This window comes from Musa acuminata, chromosome BXJ1-2, assembly GCF_036884655.1.
Source record: "Musa acuminata AAA Group cultivar baxijiao chromosome BXJ1-2, Cavendish_Baxijiao_AAA, whole genome shotgun sequence".
In the NCBI taxonomy this organism is placed as follows: Eukaryota; Viridiplantae; Streptophyta; class Magnoliopsida; order Zingiberales; family Musaceae; genus Musa; species Musa acuminata.
Genome location: NC_088328.1, coordinates 23,647,811 through 23,674,397, shown reverse-complemented (window position 1 = coordinate 23,674,397; position 26,587 = coordinate 23,647,811). Strand labels below are relative to the sequence as shown.

General features: G+C 37.3%; 1 protein-coding gene across 2 annotated transcripts; it reads left to right on the top strand.

The window, feature by feature from the left end:
- The first annotated feature begins 195 nt into the window (after positions 1-195).
- LOC135600553 (protein ROOT HAIR DEFECTIVE 3-like) lies at positions 196-15,201 on the top strand. 2 transcript variants are annotated; one of them, XM_065094145.1, is made up of 24 exons: positions 196-290; positions 658-703; positions 1,605-1,760; positions 2,910-2,976; positions 3,076-3,178; positions 5,388-5,458; positions 5,525-5,588; positions 5,710-5,775; positions 5,867-5,914; positions 5,993-6,055; positions 6,139-6,195; positions 7,971-8,129; positions 8,210-8,278; positions 8,357-8,448; positions 10,331-10,409; positions 11,444-11,606; positions 11,692-11,816; positions 11,954-12,216; positions 12,297-12,393; positions 12,482-12,643; positions 13,150-13,254; positions 14,333-14,427; positions 14,512-14,608; positions 14,702-15,201. In XM_065094145.1, exons 3-24 carry the CDS (start codon positions 1,613-1,615, stop codon positions 14,930-14,932), a joined length of 2,424 nt encoding a protein of 807 aa, XP_064950217.1. In that variant the 5' UTR covers positions 196-290; positions 658-703; positions 1,605-1,612; the 3' UTR covers positions 14,933-15,201. The 2 variants fall into 2 exon arrangements, with proteins under 2 accessions (XP_064950217.1, XP_064950218.1); XM_065094146.1 differs by lacking the exon at positions 658-703 and having other exon boundaries at positions 208-290; positions 1,606-1,760; positions 14,702-15,124.
- Positions 15,202-26,587: the final 11,386 nt, after the last annotated feature.

Genomic DNA, 26,587 nt, shown 5'->3' with positions numbered 1-26,587 from the left:
ATATTAGGAAAACATGTAATACGGCAATACTATAACACAATATTTTTATATTATAATATAGTATTTTTTTAGTATTATTAAAGATATTATAACATAGTGTAAAATTATTATAATCGGATTAGTTCAACTTAAAATTCGTCCTTTAGTTTCACTTATTATTAGTTCAACACCGCCGTCATTTCTCGTTCCTTTCCGTTTGATATTTAGCTCTCTGTCTTCTTGTTCTGCTGCTGCTCTTCTGAAACCCGACTGTGGAGAGGCCTTCCGCTGACCATCTCCTCCTCCCGCAGGTACGTCCCCAGATCTTCCCTTCTCCTTCCCGATGCGGCCTTCTTGGTTCCGATCATGCCACCAAGATTCTTGATGTATTTGATGCATGCGTCAGCCCGATCCGCCTGTTCTATAAGTTCAATATCTTGTTCTATTAAGACTTTGGATTTGTTGCTCTTTTTTTTAAAAGAATTTAGTTCTCGATTTCCACCCTTCTTGATGATTACGATGATTCTTGTGACGGTACTGGTTGTTCGTGATTAGGGTTTGACTTGGTCCTGTTGCTTTCCTGGTATTCCAGTTGGTTAGTGTTTGATTGTTAGTCTTTTTGTTGTTTTCTTCCATAATCTTTGTGATGTTTCTTTGATTGGGATCATCCTTTCGTAGACGCGGTAGAAATTTCTTGCTTCGAAGATTCAAGTGAATATCTCAGGTACATGAAGTCTTTTGGTTTTGGGATGAATCCAGCCAAATCTAGTCGGCGTTCGTAGTGCTTATATTATTGATCTCACTAGTTTAATTATTCCGTGACAGTTGTTCATAACTCACCGTGAATTACGTTCTTGGATATTTCCTGCAAGAATGCTGATCGATCTCATTTCATGTGTGCCTATAGGGAATCAATTAAACACTTCAACTGTGCATTTCTTATAATTTTTTCTAATATGTGATCGATATACTTCAACGTCAGACTTTGGAATTAAGGTACTTTTTTCTTGCATGTGATGATTAAGGAGTTGAGAGATGGATCAGTCGTTGAAATTTCTTTCTTCTCTGTCTATGGTCATCGTTACATCTCCTTTTCTACTTATGCACCCCCTATAATTTAAATTAAAAAGTGATCCACTGAAGGGTGCATTTGTTTGTACTTGCTTTTGAAATTCCATTTTCCATTAATAAACATTTACTGTTTAGAAGTTTATTTCTAGCTTTTGTATGGTTCATGGATATTTTGAACATATATGTACTTTGTATTCTATTCTAGTTCATGTATATGAGAAATGAGATAAGAATGATAAAGCAGAGGAGCATCAGCCAACTTCTTTTTTCTTTTTTAATTTTACTGTAAATTCTGATGTCTCCTTTGTATTTATTATTTCAAAAGTTGTCGTTCCTTGGAACTCTCACGGGTGGCAATTTTCTCACTGCTTCTACCTTAATTATAGCACCTAGATTTGGCACATTCTCAATAGGAATAAACCCTTCATGAATCATTTCATATGTTCATTTTGGTGGCTGCAGGCTTCCAAATCCATTGAAATGGAAGTGGTGGCAAAATAGTTTGGATAGGATAATCTGTATCTCAAATCAATTACTGTTTTCTTCTTTTTCAGAAAAAAAAATGGATGAACATTATTGTTCTACCCAACTTATTGATGGAGATGGTGCATTCAATGTTGCTGGCATCGAAAATTTTATTAAGATGGTGAAGTTGGCTGAGTGTGGACTATCCTATGCTGTGGTCTCTATTATGGGCCCACAAAGTAGTGGTATGCTTGCAAGTTACATGAATTATTACTGCAAACTTTTCAATCCTTTGCTCTTTGACTTCCTCCCATTTGTTTTTTTGCTGCTAATACTAAAATCATTTAGCAAAGTCAGTAATTGTCATTGAAAGCCTTCTTAGATAAATGAGTGACATCTATCCTTTTTCCTTTTGATTTACCATCAAGCCTCAAAATTTGAGGCTAAGTAGAGTGGATATTGCAAGGTTCTTTATGTAATATTGTGAATGATATATAATTAATTTGTTACATATGAGTTTGTTACTTTATGTGGGGATCTTAAATTGAGGAACCATGAGCTTTGTTTGAATGATTGGAAAGTCGCAATTGTGATATGGCAAAATCAAATGGATCGTATCAGCGGAATGGAATCAGCTTAAAGAAATCAAGGATTAACTCTGACTGGATGATCCTTATCAATCCTTACCATCTTTGGTGATCCCTGTTGATTTCATGTGCTGGAGCATATCCTGGCCAAACTTGACATAACTTGGCTGATCTTGATCAATTTTAAGGCCTGGATTGTATGAACCTAAGAAATTTTAATACTGGGAAATGGTTTTGGCCAATCCTGTTAAAAATTGGGTTAAATTATCTTTATAAGGTGTTGCTAGATGCTCAGCTGTATGTAGAGTGTAATGTAGAAGGTGTCAGATGGTTTGTAAGGGTCCACATATATCCAATTTTTAGTGGCATAATTCTTTAGTGGGCATTTCTATGAATTGGTTTTGAATCACTTCACCAAATTCAAAGCATATGACTTATATTTCTTTGCTTAGATTATCTTCTATAACTTGCTCCACCAATGGCAGTATTGTTGCTGCTGCCTCTCGTGCTATTTTGCTTTATGGTTGTGCTAAGCAATTCAAAAAGTTGCTTCACTACATTGCTCACTACCTGAGAAATACATTTTTCAATCATCTGGAGTAGTTTTTTGTGGTTCAGCTTTGTTGTAAGTCCGTATACAAGAACATACTTACTCTTTCAAAGTTAATAAGATTATGTGTCACCATTAAAATTATATATGTCACTGGCTCCTTGTGGTTGAGCATCTGCAATCTTTTAGACTTGACCACTGCTTCCATACAGTAATTGCTGGTAAAGGTCCTTCATAAACTATTATTGCTATGACAGGTAAGAGCACACTTTTGAACCATTTGTTTGGCACCAATTTTCGAGAGATGGATGCTTTTAGGGGAAGGTAAGCTTTTCTATTGTTGCCCATTTAATTCATCTGCATCATTCTCATTTTAGCCAATTCATTTCGTTCAACTATGATTTAATAGTCATATTTCTTCAGGTCACAGACTACTAAAGGCATTTGGCTAGCGAGATGTGCTGATATTGAGCCATGTACAATCGTTATGGATTTGGAGGGTACCGATGGAAGAGAGCGAGGGGAGGTATCTATCCAGTTTATGAATGGTTGAGTTCCTTTTGGCGCAACATTGTGCATGCTATCATGCAAAGTCAAAATATTCATATTGTACAACATTAATCCTGTATCCAAGGAGAATTTTCAGTAAGTTGAAAAACACAGTTGGTTACGCATGTAAAGTGAAATCATCTGAACCTCCAATATCTGCAAGGTCAGAAAAAGAATGACATGATGTGATTGGATAGACATAGTCAAAAACTCCATTTCATGGATTGTCATACAATTTAACATTATGTCAGCCATTGCTAGATTGTAAGATCAGATATCAATGTTTTTATAGAGCTTATAAAAAAGCATGACATCACAAATCATTACATTTACGACCATTGGGTGCTGGATGAATATGGTTCTGCACTGTATGCTTTTTCTTTATTTTTATGCAATGAAGCCTTGATACTTGGAACAGACTGAATGTTTATTCTGAACTAGGGCCAACTATTTTCTCTACATGTACTGTATTTGCTTAATTTATGCAATATGGAGTACATGGTTAGATCATAGATGGTTACTTCTGTAATCAATAATATAGCCATGGGTGATTCCGGAACGATCAGAACTTGTCTTAAAAACTTATCTTTGGTTGACCTGATCCAAAACTCAACACTTCAAATTTGGTAATTTTATCTGATTGCTTGTTGACCACGTTTTGGTAACCACCGAATTTGTTTTTATTTTACATGGAGAAGACTTAAGATCCAAAATCATCTTTGTGGTTCAAACAGTCATGCTGCATTTGCAGCAATGATTGAGGGAAAGGGTGGAAACCTGATGCAGGTAACAAAGTAAGAATAAATATTATATAATAAACAAATAGGTGGTTTTCTACTTCCGATGAACTTATTTCAGATGCTATATTTTCCTGCTTGTCTCAGGAGTTATTTGACAGGCTTCTTGCCAACAACTCCAGCCCCGCTACCATCATTTTCACACCAATTAAGATAAAGAAGATAAACCAAAAAAATATAGACAATGAAAACTGGGCCTATCAGGCACGGAAAAAGGACTTTTCGAGAAAATGGGAAAAGAAAGAAAGGAAGAAAAAGAGAAGTGATGGTGCAAAGCATTCCTTAAGTTGCTGCCCGATGATTATTGATTATGTAACTGATTCTTTTGATTCTAATATACTTGACATTCTGCTCTCCAACTTAAATGCATAATGATCTTTTGTGGTACCATTATCCCTTAAAGTCGTGTTATATTATATAATGTTAACAAAAATAATATAAGAATCATCAAAATTAGGTTATGGCATCCGTTGATTTTGTTTCATCTCTAGTCATCTTTGCAATCTTGACTGTTTAACACAGAATCACAACCGCACAGAATAAGTGAAAGAGACCATCGTTTACCAGTGTTGAAAGACTTGTTTGATCCATACAGAGAGAGATTGTGTTTCCTTTTCCAGGTCCTATATTGACTAGTATAATAAAAATCTATCAGGGAAGGTCTGACACTTAAAATTGCTTGGCCATTCCTCTGGATCTCCAACTTGTGCATCTGTAATAAGTTTTTCTTGATTTTATTAGTTGTAAGACATGCTAGTAGAGTTTAACATCTTTACTAGCGCTAAAATATTCCCCAAAGTACGGTCCATCTACTCCAGGATTAACATCTCTCATGTGATTTTAACAAGCATTAAGAAATATGTTTCTGGGACCTCTGAGTTGATGGTGCCCTTGTGTCTCTGCTCTTACCTCTCAGTTGGCAAAATTGTCAGTCTTTAAGATTTAGTTGATTTTGGTCTTTGATTTACCATGATCCCATCTATGTTTGCCGAATCAATGGATTTTCTAAACATGCTACTTGGTTGGTGTCTTGGTGCAATTTCCTTTGGGTTCTTTGTGCCTCTAAATTGAAACATGCTTATTTAACTTCTAGGTATCTACTCAATGATTGTTTATTTAATTATGCACCTATAGTGAAAGTTAAACAAGGAATTCATTAGATGATGAACCAAAACTTGCACCTAATCAAGGTTTATTTTTGTATACTTGGAAACTGTTTTTCGTTGATCTGGCTATAATTTTTATGTGTCCTTATTCTTTATGAACTAACTTAAGATAAAGGCAAACTCTTGAACATAATAGTCAGTGCATAAGATTATGATTCTCGACTCATAATGCTTCTACTATACATTGCCTTATGATGTGATTTATCATCTATTTTGTGTTCAGGATGACACAACATTTGAGAAGCAGAGTGCACTTTTTGCTTTAGCAGTTTCAGATATAGTCCTTATAAACATGTAAGACTACAGTTAATCAAGCAACACATTTTTTTTTTCTCTCTTAATTTTGCCTCCATAAAATAGGTGGTGTCATGATATTGGTCGAGAACAAGCTGCAAACAAGCCTCTTTTAAAGACAGTATTTCAGGTAATCTTAGACATAAAAGACTTACACACCCATCTAGGCATATAAGCTTCAATATTTCAGTTGTTCCTGTTTGTATCAGCTTATAATTTTCACTTTCATTCTTATGTTTCTTGCATAACAGGTGATGATGAGGTTGTTTAGCCCTCGTAAAACAACATTACTATTTGTCATACGTGATAAAACCAAGGTGAAAATTTCGTTTGTTTACACAAAATATTGGTAGCTCCTTTTTTTCTAACCGGTATGTAATTGCAATTGACATCTTGTTTCATGAGCAGACACCGCTGGAAAGTCTTGAACCTATTCTCAGGGAGGATATTCAGAAGGTGCCTGTTATGTAGTGCTCGTGCTTTTCATTTTCTGTGACAATTTTATCTTTAATGTCTCACACACATTTCTTGCAGATATGGGATAATGTTCCAAAACCACAAGTTCATAAAGAAACTCCTCTTAGTGAATTTTTCAATGTATGATAAGCTAATCTTTAGTTTTTGCTGGTTTCTGATCAAATTTAATCTGTTACTTCCATTCTCATGCCATAAATTTCCAGGTACAAGTTGTGGCTCTTTCAAGTTACGAAGAGAAAGAAGAACAATTTAAAGAACAGGTGAACTAACTGAACTAACTGAACTAAGTCCACCAGACATCTCTCTTTGACCCTTTGATATTCATAGTAATGCATCTGATGAGATATATACATTTATATTAAAAGAAGGCAGGAAGTCGATCCTGGTGTGATGGGCAGCTACACTGAACCTTGGATCATATGGAGTGTGGACCTAAATATTAAATATTTCTAGTGCAACAGCAATTGAGCTTATATGGTATTCTAGTGTTTTGTCACTGAAGAAAAAAATAACCCATTAATATAACATTTACATTCTTTTGTCTCAAGGTCCTTCATTAAACTTTTGTCTTTAGGACCTACAATAGACTTTCTAATGTAACTATGACGAGGCTATACCAATTGGATAGGGCTCAGTCCAATTGGATGGACCTGATTTGGATTGAATGAAAGGATAGAAAGCTTCAATTCATATTGATGAGAGAGATCAGTCCTGCTGGCCAAGGAAAACTTTACATCCACCGATATACATTCTTGTATTCTTCTTCATTATTAGACTCAATAAATCTAGAAGCCTGGTTCCATAAAACATAGGACTACTAATGAGGAAACAAAATAGATGATAACCACTTTATTTTCTGTGTTTGTTGTAGAGTGAGTATATTCTGTTGTGATCAGTACCAGTATCTTAAGGCATCACCTGCTCATGCATTCCAAATAGTATTTAATTTTCAGCTTGATTAATGTCCCAAAGAGAAACAAAAAACTAAAGTAAAGAACTAGAATCAAAACTGACAGGTCATAGTAGTATACTCAATATTTAACTGCTTGCTTTAGCTGACCTGGTTCTAACCCTAAATTAAATTATGGCTACACCAATTGCTCCCATTGCATATGGTGGTCACTATGTTCTTAGTTGCTTCCATTGCATTTGGTAGCATCCTCACTGTCTTCTTGTTAAGCCTAAATCAAGATTGATGCAATTGGACACGTATGAGTTGGTGATGGATTGATGAATCTATTGCCTTTTGAGTGCCAGATGCCTTTATTTCCTTCGGATCCTTGAAAAATTGATTATTTTAGGTTCATTTTGTAGCTGGAATGAGATCTATATGAACTGTACTTCCTCGATTGGAATTCCTGACATAACGGATCCTTGGTCATTAATCATGTGTTGTGATACTTTGAAGCTCTTAATAATATTATTTAAGTTACTGTAGCATTTCTATACAAGTGTAGTTTTAGAGTTCCCTTTTCTCTTTTACTGGGGGGAGGGTTCTTTTGCCCCCATCCTCTCCATGATGGGTAGCCTTTGCAAGAATGTGGTAACATTTTATAACAACTCTTGGACATTTACTTTTTACATGGCCCTCCTAGTCTTTCTAAAGTTATGTCTTTGCTAAGTGCTGGTAGCACACTGTGTGTTGGTTTCTCGATTTTCTTGAAAGTTCATCCATTAATGTTTCTTGCACTTAATATATTTTGAGGGATTATTTTTTTGTTACTTCAAACATGACTTTATCGTTCTGCAGTTGAAACTTTGGAGTGATCTCATGGCATAAGATTTAAATTGAACTTTGGAGTTTAGAAAAAAGGACAAAACAGATACCTTTTTGTATGTTTGTGTCGTTTTATCTTGTTTAACTTGTTTTCAACGGTATGTTTTTAAGTCGTTGAAAACTAAGTATTCTTCAATGAAATTGAATGACAATGCAGTCAACAGTTATGATGCATAATGCCTTTTGAGGTCTAATATGTGTCTGCCAATTTCTGAAATTCTTTCTTTTTCTGCCATGTTCCATCACAATTAACAAAAGGTTGCAAGTTTAAGACAAAAATTTTATCATTCTATCGCACCTGGTGGCCTTGCTGGAGATCGACGTGGGGTCATTCCTGCTTCAGGATTTTCATTTAGTGCACAGCAGATATGGAAGGTTATCAAAGAGAACAAGGACCTTGACCTGCCTGCACACAAGGCAATGATCAGATTGCTTCAGTAGTTGTTTCATTGACATTCCTGTGAGATTATTTTTATTGGTGTTTCATATTCTTCTAGGTTATGGTAGCCACTGTACGTTGTGAAGAAATTGCTAATGAAAAGCTTGCTTTCATAAATGCTGATGAGGTAATGGTATCCAGCTTGTACATGCTTTTGTATCAGCAACTTTTGACGATGAAGAACACCTTTCTTTGTGTGTTACAGGAGTGGCTTCAACTTGAAGAAGCTGTTCAGCATGATCTTGTTCCAGGTTTTGGAAAGAAGCTCAGTGCAATATTGGACAAGTGCTTGTCTGGGTGAGCATTCCACTTGTTAGTAATGTCCTTAAAAATTTCCAGATTTAGCAGTCCAGAACTTTATTTTGGACATTATGCTTGAATATGTAGCGTGTATATTGAAGTTACTCGCATTGTGCTTGAACTTTCTAGGTAGTCTTTGTATATATGGTCTCCATGGAATGAATTTCTGTAGATGACTACTGTTTCATAGTGCCATCTTGAGGTTCCTTCTCACTGTGAAACTAAAGTATTTGATAGCCTTGGACAAGATCCAACCTATTCATAGAGGTGGTTTTGTATGCCTCTGTAAGAGAAGCACATCGAAAAATATCCATGGAGGAACTACTTGATGTTCTTGCCATCAGTGTGATGGGCAGGCTTGCGGGACAGCTAGAAGTGAATACTGCAAGAGGCATGTGAGCACACATTCTACCTCTTGCCATTCTCCTTCAAGTGTTGATACTTTGCCACCATGTGATCCCTCTTGGCCTTGGGCTTTGGCTGTCAAACTCTGATTGTGGCTGTTAAGAGGTTTTATAGAGGAATTGCTCGTGTACCATGTGTATGGTGGTATTAAGGAAGATGTGGTAGACAAGGAGAGTGGAATAATGGGGTGGAACTTGGAAGTGGTTAAATGATTGGTAATTTATTAGCAGTGGTAGTTGGGTTTAAGGCTGTTTTGTCTGATCAAAGTGGAAACTTCTCGAAATTGAGTTATTGGAATTCAGATTTTGTGGCCCAAGTTCTTCAAAATTCAAGTTCTATGTGTTTTTATCAGAAAATATACTTCTTGGAACTCAAGTTCCGATGAGTTTTCTTTTTTGTTGCATCATTAACTGTGAAGGTGGATTCTTCATTGGTTTTGTTGCATCATTATTTGATGATATAAGTTAGGTTAGGGCTAATGTGAGAATATCTAGTATACCGTAGTTACCCGGATCTCTTTTTGCCCGGTAATTAAAACTTCTAGTTTCTCTTTCAGAGATGTTTACCATGTTCAGACAGAACTACGACTTATTGTTTCACTTATAGGATGAACTTTGGACATGTAGGCTATTTTCTACTAGCAAAGGCATAAATTTTTTTGAGAAAGATAGAAGTGATTTTCTAGAGTGGAGATTTTCTAATTAATAACTTAAGATAGTGTGTGATTTACCCAGAATTACAGGTGACACTGCCATTTACATGAGACTACTATTTAGATGAGTTTGCTCATTGTATAAATCAGGATAAAAGAACAATGTTTTGTAATAGACCTACATTTGTAGGGTTGAAGGGCTTCAAATACTGTTTCTATAGATAGATAGGGGTAAAGGTAGTGACGTTTCATAAAGCTGATGCAAGTGATGGAACTATGGTATTTTCCCCATTGATATCTATGGCATGTTGGAAAGGTTGAGAATACATTCTTGTGGGGGCCAAGAGTCTTGAGAGATTATGAAGTTAATCAGTAGTGCATCCTGTTATTATATCACAATTCTGCAATAAAGACTAAGTCAAATTTTGTTTTCACTTATACAACCAGTGGTGCTGCTTCATCAGTGTCTATTTTCTCTTATGCAATGTGTATCTACATATGTTACACCTGTAGATGAAATGAAAAAAGGCAAGGATTTGTTACAACAATGGCTTTGCTTGAGAATTTTTTTTGGATTCTCATGAATACCTTAACACCTGGCTTTTTGCATGGGTTGAAGTATAACTATATTACTTACAAAAGTCATGACAGATATAACTAAGTGCCATATTTGTATGGAGTTCATGCATTTTGTAGTAATAAATACAACAGTTTTGTTTCTTCAACCTTGAGTACTGCTAAATGCATATCACTAATTTCTCTGGTTTAATTTCTCCTTGGAATTGTTGAAGTAATGTTTTTTTTTTTTTTTTCATTTTGCAGATATGACATGGAAGTTATTTATTTTGATGAATCTGTTAGGACTTCAAAGAGACAAGAACTTGAAACAAAACTTCTCCAGGTACTGTTACCCTGTGGTAACTGGCAGCATTCGGTTCAAGTTCTAGTGCCATTAACATAAACCTCATCAAACTGATATGATATGATAGATAGGCCACCAGAGAAGGTTAACTGCACTGCAAAAAGTTCCCGATAGCTGACAATTTAGTTGATGGTCCTTTGTTCTGCTATTATATGGTTTATTAATTGGAGGCTTTGAGATGAATAATATGAAATATGTCATTTTTTTTCCAAAATTCAATTGTTTCTTTCTGACCTTTGAGGACATTTTTTGCTGTTCTGCATGATGATGCTCCATCACATATTGTGTTTGTGTTATTTCTGTGTTGACATAACTTGTACTAGTTGCTGAATGGAGGTAAATATGCTATTCAGTATTACATTTAACAAACTATCTAGTGGTATATATAAATGATCTTGATTTTTTTCAATTTGTGGGTGTCACAATTTCCTTGTGAGGGATGTTATATCCATGTATGTCACGAAGTTTTATGGAAATAAGCTTAGGTTTTTGCATATAAAATAACTTTATATATGCATCATGTAAGGTACACAGTCTTTTTCAATTAACATGAATAACACATCCTTTAGTTCAGTGAGATTTTGCCAAGTTCAAAGCTTACCTTTATTTGCATCTCACTGAATCTTTAGGTGGATGGATTTAGTTTGATTATATGAAAGATTCTCTCTTTTGTATTAGAATATTAATCTCCCAAGAGAATTAGAGGGCCTTTTTTAAACTTCCAGGATGAATAGTTATTTGCTAGTTTGTTATGGCTTTATGCCTGATAACAAAGGTTGAGCATAATAATTTCTCTATGTTTTACACTCTGAGGCGGTTCCAGACAGATCAGAAGAATTGCATGTTTTGCACCTAACTGAAACCGCTAGGTTTTGCACATTGTATGATTGATTTAACACTATGTTCTCATCTCACAAATATTTTGAAATATATCTGTATTCATTCCAGTAAAAATTGTCAAATCAGTGACATTGTCTTCAACTGCATCTAATTGAACTAATTTCTCTTTCTAGCTAGTAAATCCTGCATATCAATCCATGTTGGGGCACGTTCGGGCAAAAACTTTAAATGACTTTAAGGAAGCTCTTGACAAGGCTATTGAAAGAGAAGGATTTGCTGTTGCTGTACATGATTGCACTCAATCTTTCATGTTAAAGTTTGATAAGGGCTGTGAAGGTATGCACATGTGTGTTTTAATTTTATATTCTTTGTTTAGTGTGTATTTTGCTCGTGGTTGTTAGGCTGTTCTCGGGGATTGCAGGTGCTGCTATTGAACAAGCAAGATGGGACCCCTCGAAAGTTCGGGAAAAGCTTCGGCGAGATATTGATGTTTATGTAACTTCAGTTCGTGCTGCAAAGCTTTCTGAGCTTACTACACTGTATGAGGTCTGTATGGCATCTTTTAATTTAGGCCTAGAAGGTTGTATAACCATTTATACTTTTCTGCAAACAGAATGAGATGAAATTAAGGATAATTACTGTTAGAATAGCCAGTCATTCATTACCACATGATATACTTGCAGGGACAACTCAATAGAGCTCTTTCAGAACCTGTAGAAGCTCTTCTTGATGCGGCTAGTGATGATACTTGGCCAGCAATAAGGGAACTTCTCCAACGAGAGACCAAATCTGCTATTTCTGGATTTTCTTCTGCACTTTTAGCATTTGATCTTGACCAGGCAACTGTTGATAAAATGATCTTACAGCTAGAGGAATATGCTAAAAGTGTTGTTGAATCAAAGGCAAAAGAAGAGGCTGGAAGAGTCTTGATCCATATGAAGGACAGGTATTGCTTTTGTCAGTTGTTTTGGGTTCTGATATCATTCTTGAGAAAGCTAGGTTGACATATTTTAGTTCCCCTTACAGATTCTCGACATTGTTCAGTCACGATGCTGATTCCATGCCAAGAGTTTGGACAGGAAAGGAAGACATAAAAGCAATCACAAAAACTGCTCGCTCTGCAGTATGTCATGGGGAATTGCTCTCTTATTATATAATTTCAGTTTTAATGCCTTGAACAATCTGATTTTTCTGCCTACTTTCTTTTGCAGTCTCTGAAATTGATGTCTGTACTGACTGTTATTCGTTTGGATGATAAAAATGATAAAATCGAGAATGCTCTCTCACTTTCTTTGATGGATGCTTCTGATAGTGGTGGTTCAAGCCGAAGCATCCAAATTCTTGATCCGCTTGCTTCAAGTTCATGGGAAGAGGTTATAAAAATTCTCATAACATTTTTTTGCTAATGATTGTGTCTTAGATATTTTGTTGTCATTTTAAGTGAAAGCATCATGTATGATTTTTATATTACATCTGTAGTTTATTATAATAGAGAACATCATCGCATTTAGTATTTACCACATATCCTTCTTCTAGAAACCTAACCTGGATGTCAACCAGTAGCTGTGACTGGTTTGGTGGTTCGGCCATGGTTGGACCAATGACCTATGATTAACTCATTACTATGGGCGCTCCTTGCGTCATTTCAGATATTGTACTCTGCTAACCCTTAAGAATTGTAACTGATTATTATCAGTTGGATAGTATAAATAGATGCTCTGAGAACGTATGATACTCTATCAATCTGCTGAATGTTGCTGTTGTAGTTTCATTTTTCTAAAGCAATAGAAAAGAGTGCCAAAGTCCAGATTACACTATGTTTTTTTGTTTGGTACCATAATATAGTATTAGCAATTAATCTACTTTATTATTCTACCAGGTTCCACAAACAAAAACTTTGATTACTCCAGTCCAATGTAGATCATTGTGGAGACAGTTCCAATCAGAAACCGAGTATACTGTCACTCAGGCTATTTCAGCTCAGGCATTTTCTCAAACTTATCCTGCTTTTTTGCAAAGTTTCTTGTGCTTTGGCCCTTCATTGCAACTACATATTAAAAGCAGATAAGATTTTGCCGTTGGTAGATTTACCACCTGTAGCTTTCATATTTGAGACATAGCCCTTCTTGCAATTTTGGGTAGAACAATTTTCTTTCGCTTGTGAATGAATCCACATGTAATTGAATTCTATCTTAGTTCTTAAATGCAGGGAGCCTCTAAATTTTATGCATATTTGCTGTTTTGCTATAAGAATTCACAGCACTGACTTGGAACTTTGAGCTTTATTTCCGTTCAATTAACTTTGCTGATCCATCTGGTTACCTGTGGACCAATGCTATAAAACTAGTAATGGTAGAAGGAAGATGAACACTAACCTACGGATGGATCTATAGCTACTCGGAACCAGACATTCGTTAATTGATGATTATCAATTAAGGAATGTTGCTATTCTGAAAAGGTTATTGTGGAATGGATATACAGAAATCATGGAGTTCCTACAATTGTTTCCAATAGAAACAAAAATATTTTGTAAATCATAATATGAGAGAGTGAGAAAGAGATCAACTTACAACACAGTGGGGAAATAGGAAAGACACTAGAAGAGACTGAGATTTCTTTTGTGTTGGAAATCAAGGATGGAGATCTTTGTCCTAACCTAGACAAGTCCAAGAAGATGAATAATCGGGAGAAAAGATGCATATCAAGGTCTGGCCACAGATCAGAATCTTGGAATTACCTGGTCCTTTGACAGCATGTGGGCTTAGTCTTCAATTTAGAGCCAAATAGGAGAGACGGAAAAGCAGGATGAAAATAAAGAAAATAAAAAATATTACAAGTTGATGTGGACATGTGTGCAGAACTTTCCCTCTCAAACTTGAACTTATGGAACTATATCTAATATTTTTCCTCATGTGTTTCCCTCAAGAGATAAATCTCCTACTAACATGGCATGATATACAACTATCCTGCAACACGTTGAAAGCTAGTCTTTATGATGTAATATTTTTCTGCTGCTAAACATTTTACCTCTAATATTCTTTGCTAATGTATGTCACTTCCAGGAAGCCAATAAGCGTAACAATAGCATGTTGCCCCCTCCGTGGGCAATTGTTGCCATTCTTATCTTGGGGTTCAATGAATTTATGACACTTCTTAGGTACTTCACTTGATTTAGGTAGTTTATTTTCTGTTGGATCTCCTGTATCATTGGTATTCTAACAGAATAACTTCTGTGTTGAAGAAATCCTCTCTACTTGGTCGTCATATTTGTCATCTTTTTGGTCGGCAAAGCCCTATGGGTTCAGCTAGACATATCGGGTGTATTCAGCAATGGAGCTGTGAGTTCTAGATCATTTGAAGTTAAACTAGCATTCTTGCTTTCTCAAAAAAGTTCAGCTCTGACTTGAGCTAGTTTGATATTCGTCCGTCAGCTTCCTGGGCTGCTATCCTTGTCCACAAGGTTTCTTCCAACCGTGATGAACATCCTTAAGAGATTGGCAGATGAGGGCCAACGACCTGCGGCTCCAGAACGCAATAGGAATCAAGAACTTGAGACAAAAAGCTTTCGGAATGGCATGCGTAGCAATTCGTCATCGGATGCATCCTCTAATATAACATCATCGGATAGCGGAATTGAGTACTCAAGTCTACCAAGGCAATAACGACCATGCCGTGTTTCGGTCGGCTGACTTTGTGTTTACCTGTGTTTTCTCTTTCTTTTTCTTTAATTTGATATTTGGCCAACTGTGCAAGAGCATCTCGTTTTCTTGAGATGCTCTTTCTTTGATTATGGCCGGAGCGCACAAATGTAGTGTGTTATAAGATTCACTAGATTGTACAAGAAACCATCCTGATGTATTTGTTCTCAAAAGATCTTGAAGCATCCGTGTGAACCTCCATGTTGCATTTATTATCTTCACGGTTGTGTTCATATGCAATTTGCAACTCTCGTTTATAAGAATTGGGTGTGAATTACTAAAACGATTTCCCAAGAAACAAGGTGCATATTGTGGCTTTGAGACTGCGTAGTCCACTCGCACTGGATACCAACGAGAACCTACACGATTTACTAAGTTAATTCTTAGTTAGTTATTACCAAATGCTGTACGTGGGATGGACGGACGGACGGACGCTGAAGGCATTGATTGCGACGAGAGACAGCGAAGACTCTGTTCAGTCCACGTTACGGCTCAATATCCCTTAGTTACTGCCTTCTGAGATCAAGTCCACGCTTCTGTCACCGCAGGGGGCCCCTCGCAAGACGGCTCTTTTCCCAAAACTCCCATCTCAGGGACACAATAACACCCAAAGACATCTGCCATAACACCCAAAGACATCTGCCGTCGCACCCTGGATCGCAGGTGCCGCCGCCATCCACGACACTTCTCCGATGCCACATCGAACCCAAGAACCCCCAGGGACGTCAATTGTCATGCTCTGAGTGGAAGGCCCCGCCATCCATGGCTCCGGCGTTTCTTGGGCATCTGCCACAGATGGGGCCTTGGCTGGGAGGCTGTCGCCGTCGCTCTCGTCTGCGGCTCCACTCCCCTTGTGCTGGATTCGGCACAGGATTATCTCCTCGGTCTCGTAGGAGGGGATCGTCTCGTACAAGCTGGGGTGGAGTCGGTACTCGTGCATTATCCACTGCAGACCGAGGCTGCTGTCCTTCTTGTTCTTCTTTCTAGGATCACCGCTGTCCTTGAAGAATTTGAGACTCCTCCGAGTCCCGGCGATCGCCGCCCTCCTATCTTGATGCGGTATGTCGAGGGGCTTGCCTATTGTCCCTGGCTTTGGAGCGGGGCACGCGGACGAAGCAGTAGGACACACCCGTGGGAAGGTAGCTGGAGCGGACCTCGGATCCAGAAGTAGGAGGAAGGAGGGCTCTTAGAGGGACGAAAACGGCGAATGCACGTCCGGCTAGAGAGGAGAGAGAAGAAGAAGAAAGGAGAAACACATGCGTGCACTTCCTTTATTGGTGTGCGCCCCCACAGTCAGTAAAATTTATTGGCTATATAGAACAGAGTCCAACAGAGGAAAATATCGGTCATACAAGTGAGTCATGTTTGTGCTTCGACTCGAATGGAACTGTTGAGTTTTATATTGACCAGAAGAGTGAGCGAGTGATTCATAGTACATACAATAGAGGACATGGTGGGGAGACAAATTGGTGTCGTCTACGTCACAGACACAATTCCAGTTTCTCTTAGTTAGAGCCTTCTATACGGGCTTTCAATCTCTTTTCCATAGTCCATGCTTCTTCCACTGCAGCGCGATGGCTTTATTCTCCGGGGACATCAGCCGTCGCACCCTGGCTCGTGGGTGCTGCCGCCATCCATGACTCTGTAGCAGGTGGAGCTACCAATGTCGCTGCTGCTTGTGTGGCCTCCGCTACGAGGTTGAGGTCGTCAAGAAATCCATACATCTCATCGCAAGTCCACGCTTTTGAGAGGTCGAGGTCGTCAACAAATCCATCCATGTCATCGTAAGTCCACGCTTCACGCATCGCAGGGGAACCCTCGCAAGACGATCCAAATATGTAATGGCAATCCACGCTTCCTTCGCTTCTAGCACGGCATGGGAACCCTCGTAAGATGGCTCTTTTCCCAAAACTCCTGTGTCAGGGATACAAGAATACCCAAAGATATCTGTTGTCGCACCCTGGATCGCATGTGTCGCCATCATCCATGGTACTTCTTCCGTAGCTCCGGTGCCACATTGAACCCAAGAACACCCAAACATCTATCATCGCACCCTGGATCATAGGTGCCGCGACCATCCATGGCACTTCTTCCATAGTTCCGGTGCCACATTGAACCCAAGAACACCCAGAGACATATGCCGTAAAACCCTGAATCGCAGGTGCCACCGCCATCCATGGCACTTCTTCCGTAGCTCCGGAGCCACATTGAACCCAAGAACACCCAGAGACATCTGCTGCTGCACCCTGGATCGCAGGTGTCGTCGCCATCCATGGCTATTCTTCTATAGCTCCGGTGCCACACTGAACCCAAGTACACCCAAAGACATCAGGTGTCGCCACCATCGTAGTTCCGGTGATATATTTGTTAAGAAGTTAAAAGTATATTTCAGAACATTATAAATTAATATTTTTTATATTTTAAATAAAATTATATAAAATTTTAAGGATAAGGAATTCTTAGGTCAAAATAAATTTTAGAAGATTTCAAATAATATTATATAGAGTTAGGGATGAAGGATTCTTATATTTTATATCCATAAATAGGTGATTGAGCTATAGGGATTAAGGATTATTATATTTTATATCCATAAATAGTTGTAGATCAAGTATTCAAATTTTTTTAGAAGCCACTCAAGATCGATCTATAAGTGTTTTTTATTTTAAGAAGTTCAATAAAGTTTTTTTTTCTAATTTGGTTTTTTCTTCTTTTATTTGATTTGATTTTAGGTATTAGTACCTTGTTACTACGATTTTGGGCTATTGGTATCTTGTTACTATTATTTGAGAAAATATTATACTTGCATGTGATCCTCTCTTTCTCTACATGATATCAAAACCACAAGGGTGATAATATGTATTTCAAGCTCTTCTTAGTGAAGAAAATAATTTTTTTTAACTATAAAAAATTATAGTCTAGTTGATGGATTTGACATTGAACTTATCAATCAATATAATTATAAGATCTAGAAGACTTGTTTGGAGTCTTCATCTTAGGAAGATCTATGCGAGATGGTTGGTGGCAATACAATAACAGTAAGACATCATGATTAGATGGAGTATTTTAAATGAAAAGACTGAATTTATATTAAAGATATCTAATTCCCATGATCTCTTTCAACAAATTATTCGTTGCAAATTAGCTTCAAAGATTTGGATCAACTCTTGATGCATTGCTCAATAGAAAGAATATGACTTAGCTTTAGTATTTGAAAAATGATTTAACAAATACTATCCAAGATGACCTCTCAATTTTTTAGTATTTTTTAAAGATTAAAAATGTATATTCAATGATATTACTCTTAGATCCAGATGTGCCTATTTTCGATGCACGAATGAAACATTGTATTATTCATAGTATTCGAAAAAAATATATTCCTTATGTTACATCTATTGAAGGATGGTTTCAACAACCATTTTTAGTACAATTGGAAAATCTTTTTACTTCTTAGGAATCCGTTAAATGATATGAGCTTCTATTTCAAGGGGAGACAAAGATGACTTTTTACAAATAAGAAAAAGGGTAATGATAACAATAAAAAGAAGAAGAATGATGCTAACAGTAAGTAAGAGTCTTCTTTGAACAATGGTGTAAATCGAAAGAAGATAAAGTATTATAGGTGTGACAAGTTAAGCCATATCAAGAAAAACTATCATGTAAAGATTTAAAAAAAATTATAAATAAAGAAGATTATTCAAATGCTGAAAATTGGGGCAAATGTTTTATGGTTGAAACTAATAAGCATGTGACATCTATCAATTTTGAAAATGATTAGATTGTTGATTCAGGATGTAATTATTTCACCAGTGATAGTACCAAATTCAATAATATTCATCAATACGAGGGTAATGATGTAATCATCACGTCAAATAATACTATTCACCAAATGGAAAAGGAAGGCATTGTCATAATCTCAAATAAAGATAATGATCCTATTACAAATGCAGTTGATGATGAGAATTATGTTCATTTTTATCCTATTGAAGTCAGATTTCTTCGTAATATAAAAGAATTAGATACATATATAATATATTATGGTAAAAGGGTCAAAGATTTACTTGTTTTGTCGGCATTAACTACTTATGTTGATAAGATGAGTTCAAATGATAGCGCATCAATATGGTATGCTAGACTTAGTCATATAAATAAATTTTTTTAAATTAAATATTATGATTTAGAAAATTTTAATGAATGGTCTTCTTGATCTTACTACTTTTAGTTGTAATGAAGTTTATAAATGGTGTTACTTTGACAAAGCATACAGACAATATTTTGATATATCACTTTCAAAATGTAAATTTTCATTGGAGCTTATTAATGGGCTCTTCTCAAACACCATCTTATTTAGGTTCTCGTTATATGTTTATCTCTACTGATGATTTTACAAGGTTCACTTGGGTTTATTTTATGCAAAATTTTTTTTTTTTTTTAATTTCAAGAGTTCAAGTTAACAGTTGAATGTTCTTTGAAAGAAAAATTAAAAGATTGTACACTGATAACTGCGAAGAGCTTACTTCTGATAAATACTTCGCTTTTCACAAGGAGAATGACATCAAAAGGAATTTATATGTACAAATACACCACAACAAAATAGTATGATTGTATGAAAAATTTGGTATCTCGTGGAGACTTATAAATACTGGGTTCATATAAAGAATTTACCCAAAGCTAATGAGCAGAAGATATGTCACGTGAAAATTATGTTATTAATCGAACTCCTTTTGGTCTAATCAACCTGAAGTCTCTATACGAGCTTATGTTTGGTGAAAACTATATATTCTTCGTGCTATTTGTACATACCAAATCCAAAAAGAAACAAACTTAATGCTAAAACTAAGAAATATATCTTTATTAGCTATGATAAAAGGAAGAAATATTGAAAATATATAGATCCACGAACACATAGGTATATGGTATCTCGAGATATTATGTTTGATTAAGTTTCTTGTTATTATCCTTCATAAATAATTTTTTTTAAAAAATATCAATAATAATAATAATAATAATGATGATGATATATATATCCAAAATATATGAGATTTCTTTATCATTTTGGTTTCTTTATTCTAATTTATTTTGTTTGCTATGTTTGAAATCTTTGTAGTTTGCATGCTCCATCTCCGAAATTTCTTTTAAAGATGGTTTTATCAATTCTTTTATTGACATTTTCAACCTCCAAATGATAAATTAATAATTTCATGATTTAACATTATCGACTATATTATATTTATAGTCATATCTTTATATAATCATATCTTTATGATAAATTTTATAAAAAATATATTTATCAACATAATCATATCTTTATATAAATTTTACAAAAAAAAATATTTATTATGTTTTTACACTCCTTTATAGTATTTTCAATAATACTAAAAATTATAATATAATGTAATATTAGGACAATTATATTTAGTAAAAACATGTAATATAGTAATACTATAACACGATATTTTTATATTATATTATAGTATTATTATTATTATTAAAAATACTATAATATAATGTAAAATTATTATAATTGGATTAGTTCAACTTAAAATTTGTCCTTTAGTTTCTCCCATTGGTAGTTAACAACCGCCGTCATTTCTTGTTCCTTTCCGTTTCATATTTAGCTGTCTTCTTGTTCTGCTGCTGCTCTTCTGAAACCCGACTGTTGAGAGGCCTTCGCCGACCATCTCCTCCTGCCGCAGGTACGTTCCCTGATCTTCCCTTCTCCTTCCCGATGCGGCCTTCTTGGTTCCGATCATGCCACCAAGATTCTTGATGTATTTGATGCATGTATCGGCTCGATCCGCTTGTTCTATAAGTTCAATATATTGGTCCTGTTGCTTTCTTGGTATTCCAGTTGGTTAGTGTTTGATTGTTAGTCTTAGTCTTTTTGTTGTTTTCTTCCATAATCGTTGTGATGATTCTTTGATTGGGATCATCCTTTCGTAGATGCGGTAGAAATTTCTTGCTTGGAAGATTCAAGTGAATATCTCAGTTCATGAAAGTCTTTTGGTTTTTGGATGAATCCAGCCAAATCTAGTCTGCGTTCGTAGTGCTTATATTATTGATCTCACTAGTTTAATTATTCCGTGACAGTTGTTCATGACTCACCTTGAATTACGTTCTTGGATATTTCCTGCAAGAATGCTGATCGACCTCATTTCATGTGTGCCTATAGGGAATCAATTAAACACTTCGACTGGGCATTTCTTATCATTTTTTCTAATATGTGATCAATATACTTCAACACTTGGATATTTTCTGCATTTGATGATTAAGGAGTTGAGAGATGAATCAGTCGTCGAAATCTCTTTCTTCTCAGTCTATGGTCATCGTTACATCTCCTTTTTCTAGTTATGCAATCCCTATAATTCAAATTAAAAAGGGTTCCACTAAAGGGTACATTCGTTTGTACTTCCGTTTTCCATTAATAAACATTTACTGTTTAGAAGTTTATTTCTAGCTGTTGTATGGTTCGTGGATATTTTGAACATTTATGTACTTTGTATTCTATTCTAGTTCATGTATACGAGAAATGAGATAAGAATGATAAAGCAGAGGAGCATTGGCCAACTTCTTTTTTTCTTTTTTTACATTTTACTGAAAATTCTGATGTCTCCTTTGTATTTATTAGTTCAAAAGTTCAAACAAGTCTCTTTTAAAGATAGAATTTCAGATAATCTTAGACATAAAAGACTTACACACCCATCTAGGCATATAAGCTTCAATATTTCAGTTGTTCTTGTTTGTATCAGCTTATAATTTTCACTTTCATTCTTATGTTAAAATAAGTGTCCTTAATCTGTTCACCATACAGAAAAGAAGGCCAACATCCATCAAAGATCAATGCAGACAGATGAAATAGTGTGTTTCCAGAGAGAGAGAGAGGGAGAGAGATCGATTACCCTCCTAAATTGTCTAGATCAATATTGATGCTACATCTCACAGAACATGTGATGATGAGGTTTTTGTGCCCTTGTAAAACAACATTATGATTTGTCATAGTGGTAAAACCAAGGTGAAAATTTCGTTTGTTTACACAATATATTAGTAGCTCCTTTTTTTCTAACCGGTATGTACTTGCAATTGACATCTTGTTTCATGAGCAGACATCGTTGGAAAGTCTTGAACCTATTCTCAGGGAGGGTATTCAGAAGGTGCCAGATATGTAGTGCTCCTGCTTTTCATTTTCTGTAACAATTTTATCTTTAATGTCTCACACACTTCTTGCATATATGGGATAATGTTCCAAAACCACAAGCTCATAAAGAAACTCCTCTTAGTGAATTTATCAATGTAGGATAAGCTAATCTTTAGTTTTTGCTGGTTTCTGATCAAATTTAATCTGTTACGAAGAGAAAGAAGAACAATTTAAAGAACAGGTGAGCTGTCACATAATGATTGGATTGATTGAAAGGATAGAAAGCTTCGATACCGATGTCGCTGATAATTTTATATGCTGTGCATGTTTTAAGCTTAGGAAAGACCATTTGAGTTGAAATTATGGTGGCTCAATATCCCACCTACTGAGTGCCCAGTCAGCAAAATTTATTCACTATGTTCAGGAACATATCAGTCATACATTTTGAGTCATATTTGTGCTTCGATTCGAATGGTACCGTTGGGGAGATAAATTGGTGTCGTTTATGTTACTTACAGACACAATTCCAGTTTCTCTTAGTTACAGCCTTTTATACATGCTTCCAATCTCTTTATCCAAGCCCACGTTTCTTCCACTGCAGTGCAATGGCTCTGTTCTCCGGGGGTCGCAGGTGGTGCCTCCTTCCACGGCTCCGTAGCAGATGGAGCTACCGACGTCGCTGTTGCAAGTGTGGCCTCCGCTACGACATTAAGGTCGTCAAGAAATCCAAAAATGTCATCGCAAGTCAACGCCTCTGGCACCGCAGGGGGACCCTCGCAAGATGGCTCTTTTCCCAAAACTCCCGTCTCAGGTACACAATAACACCCAAAGACATCTGCCATCGGGATCGCCGGTGCCGCCGCCATCCACGACACTTCTTCAGTAGCTCCGGTCCCACATTGAACCCAACAACACCCAGGGACGTCAATTGCCATGCTCTGAGTGGAAGGTCCTGCCATCCACGGCTCCGTAGCAGATGGAGCTACCGATGTCGCTGTTGCAAATGTGGCCTCCGCTACGAGATCAAGGTCGTCAAGAAATCCAACATTGTCATCGCAAGTCCACGCTTCTGGCACCGCAGGGGGGCCCTCGCAAGACGGCTCGTTTCCCATAACTCCCGTCTCAGGTATACAATAATACCCAAAGACATCTGCCATCGCACCCTGGATCGCAGGTGCCGCCGCTATCCACGACACTTCTTCGGTAGCTCCGGTCCCACATTGAACCCAACAGCACCCGGGGACGTCAATTGCCATGCTCTGAGTGGAAGGTCCCGCCATCCATGGCTCCGGCGTTTCTTGGGTATCTGTCACAGATGGGGCCTTGGCTGGGAGGCTGTCGCCGTCGCTCTCGTCTGCGGCTCCCCTCCCCTTGTGCTGGATTCGGCACAGGATTATCTCCTCGGTCTCGTAGGAGGGGATCGTCTCGTACAAGCCGGGGTGGAGGCGGTACTCGTGCATTATCCACTGCAGACCGAGGCTGCTGTCCTTCTTGTTCTTCTTTCTCGGATCACCGCTGTCCTTGAAGAATTTGAGACTCCTCCGAGTCCCGGCGATCGCCGCCCTCCTATCTTGATGCGGTATGTCGCGGGGCTTGCCGTTGGCGACCCACCTTCCACCGCGCGTCTTCCGCTTCAGCCTATTGTCCCTGGCTTTGGAGCGGGGCACGCGGACGAAGCAGTAGGACACACCCGCGGGAAGGTAGCTGGAGCGGACCATCAATTCCCAGGGCGCTTTCTTGTACACCTCCATCTCGGGAATGCTAAAGCCGGGGGGGATTCGCAGCGGCAGATTACGAACCTTGTTGAGGAGGCAATCGCCCATCAGCTCTTCGTCGGTCGGGGTAAAATGACACCCCATCCACCTCCATGTCTCGTCTCCGCCGTCGCTGGTGTTTTCCGACGCCATTGCCAGCGAACGAAGGGGAACAAAGAAGAAAAAGAAGAGAAGAGAAGCGAGAGGGAGGAACGAAGGAGGAGTGTAGCGAGAGGGAAGAAAAGTGGTGTCGCAAGTGAGGGGTATCAAATATATAGAGAGAGGGGGTGGGGGGCTATCGAATTAGGAAACACCTGAAGTTTCCCACTTCGAACAGGGATCGAACAAAAGATTATGTTTTATTTATATTTGTTATATTTATTCTTATTCTTCACCGTGCTTAGTGGAGAGGGAGCAATAAACACCCAAAGTTTCCTAATTTATCAAAGATTATGTTTTGTTTATATATATTATATTTATTTTTGTTCTTCACTGCTCAGTTCGAGATATGGCAATCGAATTTGAAAGTTACTTGCCTATCAAAATCTTTTGCACAAATAAACAGGGAATTAAATTCAAATATAAAGAAACGAGAATATCAAGGAACCAATTCCACACAATACAATTAAAATACATTACGATTGATTTATATTTATTTTTGGGTAGATCAATTACACATGCATATATAACAATCATTGCAGAGTGATCACAAACACCTATTGAACTGCACAAACTATTATTGATATTAGATACTCGTCCTTCAAGAAATTTCTCGTCCTTCTTGTTCACTAGTGTAAGGCTCCTCTCGCCTATGATCGGGTTGACATCATGGTTCTCCCCGTCGCCCCACTTGGTCGATGATGGTATGAAGGATCGTGGTTCTCCTCTCACATATAATCATGCTTGGATGCCCTTGTTTCAAGTACTCTTGACTCCAATGTCAACATAACAATATGGTGGCACATTTGGAGCATGGGTCTTTCTTTGTTAATAGCATATTTGGATAATTAAAGATGAAAGATTAATATGACACAATTATCCTCAAAGATATCATAAGGCAAAACCCATCAACAATGATCAGTTTTAATATCATCTTATGTGTATTAGCAAGATCACATGCAACCTGGAAGAATCAAGATATGTTTGGGTGATGGACATCAATTATACTAGTCGAGTTTGTGAGGCAACAGTAAAACCAACAGAAATAACACATCAGAATGAAGCATAAACACCCAACTGTCAGGATCCATAATCATCATCATCCTCTCTCCGCAAGCAACTTTTAAGAATATCCAACTTCCAAAACGACTACAACTTGCAGAAATTTGGACGATTTAAAGCTCCTAGCTTAATTCTCCGGGGACATCAGCCGTCGCACCCTGGCTCGTGGGTGGTGCCGCCATCCATGACTCTGTAGCAGGTGGAGCTACCAATGTCGCTGCTGCGAGTGTGGCCTCCGCTACGAGGTCGAGGTCGTCAAGAAATCCATACATCTCATCGCAAGTCCACGCTTTTGAGAGGTCGAGGTCGTCAACAAATCCATCCATTAAGTCCACGCTTCTGGCATCGTAGGGAAACCTTCGCAAGACGATCCAAATATGTAATGGCAATCCACGCTTCCTTCGCTTCTGGCACGGAATGGGAACCCTCGTAAGATTGGCTCTTTTCCCAAAACTTCTGTGTTAGGGATTGTTGGGTAAGCGGAATATTCTTTTCCCTCTTTATATATCAAAATGGGTTTCTCATGAAAATACCAACTTGATATTCAAATGAAAATATCAACCAGCACAGCATAAACAATAGAGCAAAAATCAACCACACAGTAAGACCAAATCTTTTTAACGTAAAAAACCCAATATGGAAAAAATCACGGGACCGTAGTCCACCTCAAACTTCCACTATCAATAATAATGATAACAGGTTTACAGTATATTTTTTCTAGAATAACTAGAGGATCAGAATAACATTAAGATCATAGATCTTGGCTCAAGAATAGCATATCTTCATCATGTAGGATGGATCTCCTCGTAAGAGAATTCTAAGTCTCACAAAGTAGATATCGTAGGAAAGTACCTTAGATAGGGTAAACTGCAGATCAACACCGTTAGGATTGTAAAGTTTGCTGCAAGAATTCTCCACTTAAAATTTGGGCCGAAACTGATAACGTTTGACCACCGATCGTCAAGCAGAAAACTCAAAAACCTAATCTTTCTCTCTCCTCTTTCCTATGCACGTTGTAATCTCTATTTTCTCACCTTTTGCCCTTTCTTTCTTAATTACTGATTTCTTTGATCTGGGCTCGAACGACCCAATTTGTCCAAGCCCACATATAGACTGGACCCAACAGGGATACAATAATACCCAAAGATATCTGTTGTCGCACCCTGGATCGCAGGTGCCGTCGCCATCCATGACACTTCTTCCATAGCTTCGGCACCACATTGAACCCAATAACACCCAGAGATGTCTGCTACTGCTCCCTGGATCGCAGGTGTCGTCGCCATGGCTCTTGTTCCATAGCTCCGGTGCCACACTAAACCCAAGAACACTGAGAGACATTTGGTGTCGTCGCCATTGTAGTTCCGGTGATAAATTTGTTAAGAAGTTAAAAGTATATTTCGAAACATTATAAATTAATATTTTTATATTTTAAATAAAATTATATAAAATTTTAAGGATAAGGAATTCTTAGTTCAAAATAAATTTTAGAAGATTTCAAATAATATTAGCTAG

Coding starts and splice junctions, on each gene's coding strand:
- LOC135600553 (XM_065094145.1), top strand. CDS start 1,613: ATGGATGAACATTATTGTTCTACCCAACTTATTGATGGAGATGGTGCA. Junction 6,196..7,970: donor AAGAACAATTTAAAGAACAG/GTGAACTAACTG, acceptor AATTAACAAAAG/GTTGCAAGTTTAAGACAAAA. Junction 14,428..14,511: donor GAATTTATGACACTTCTTAG/GTACTTCACTTG, acceptor TCTGTGTTGAAG/AAATCCTCTCTACTTGGTCG.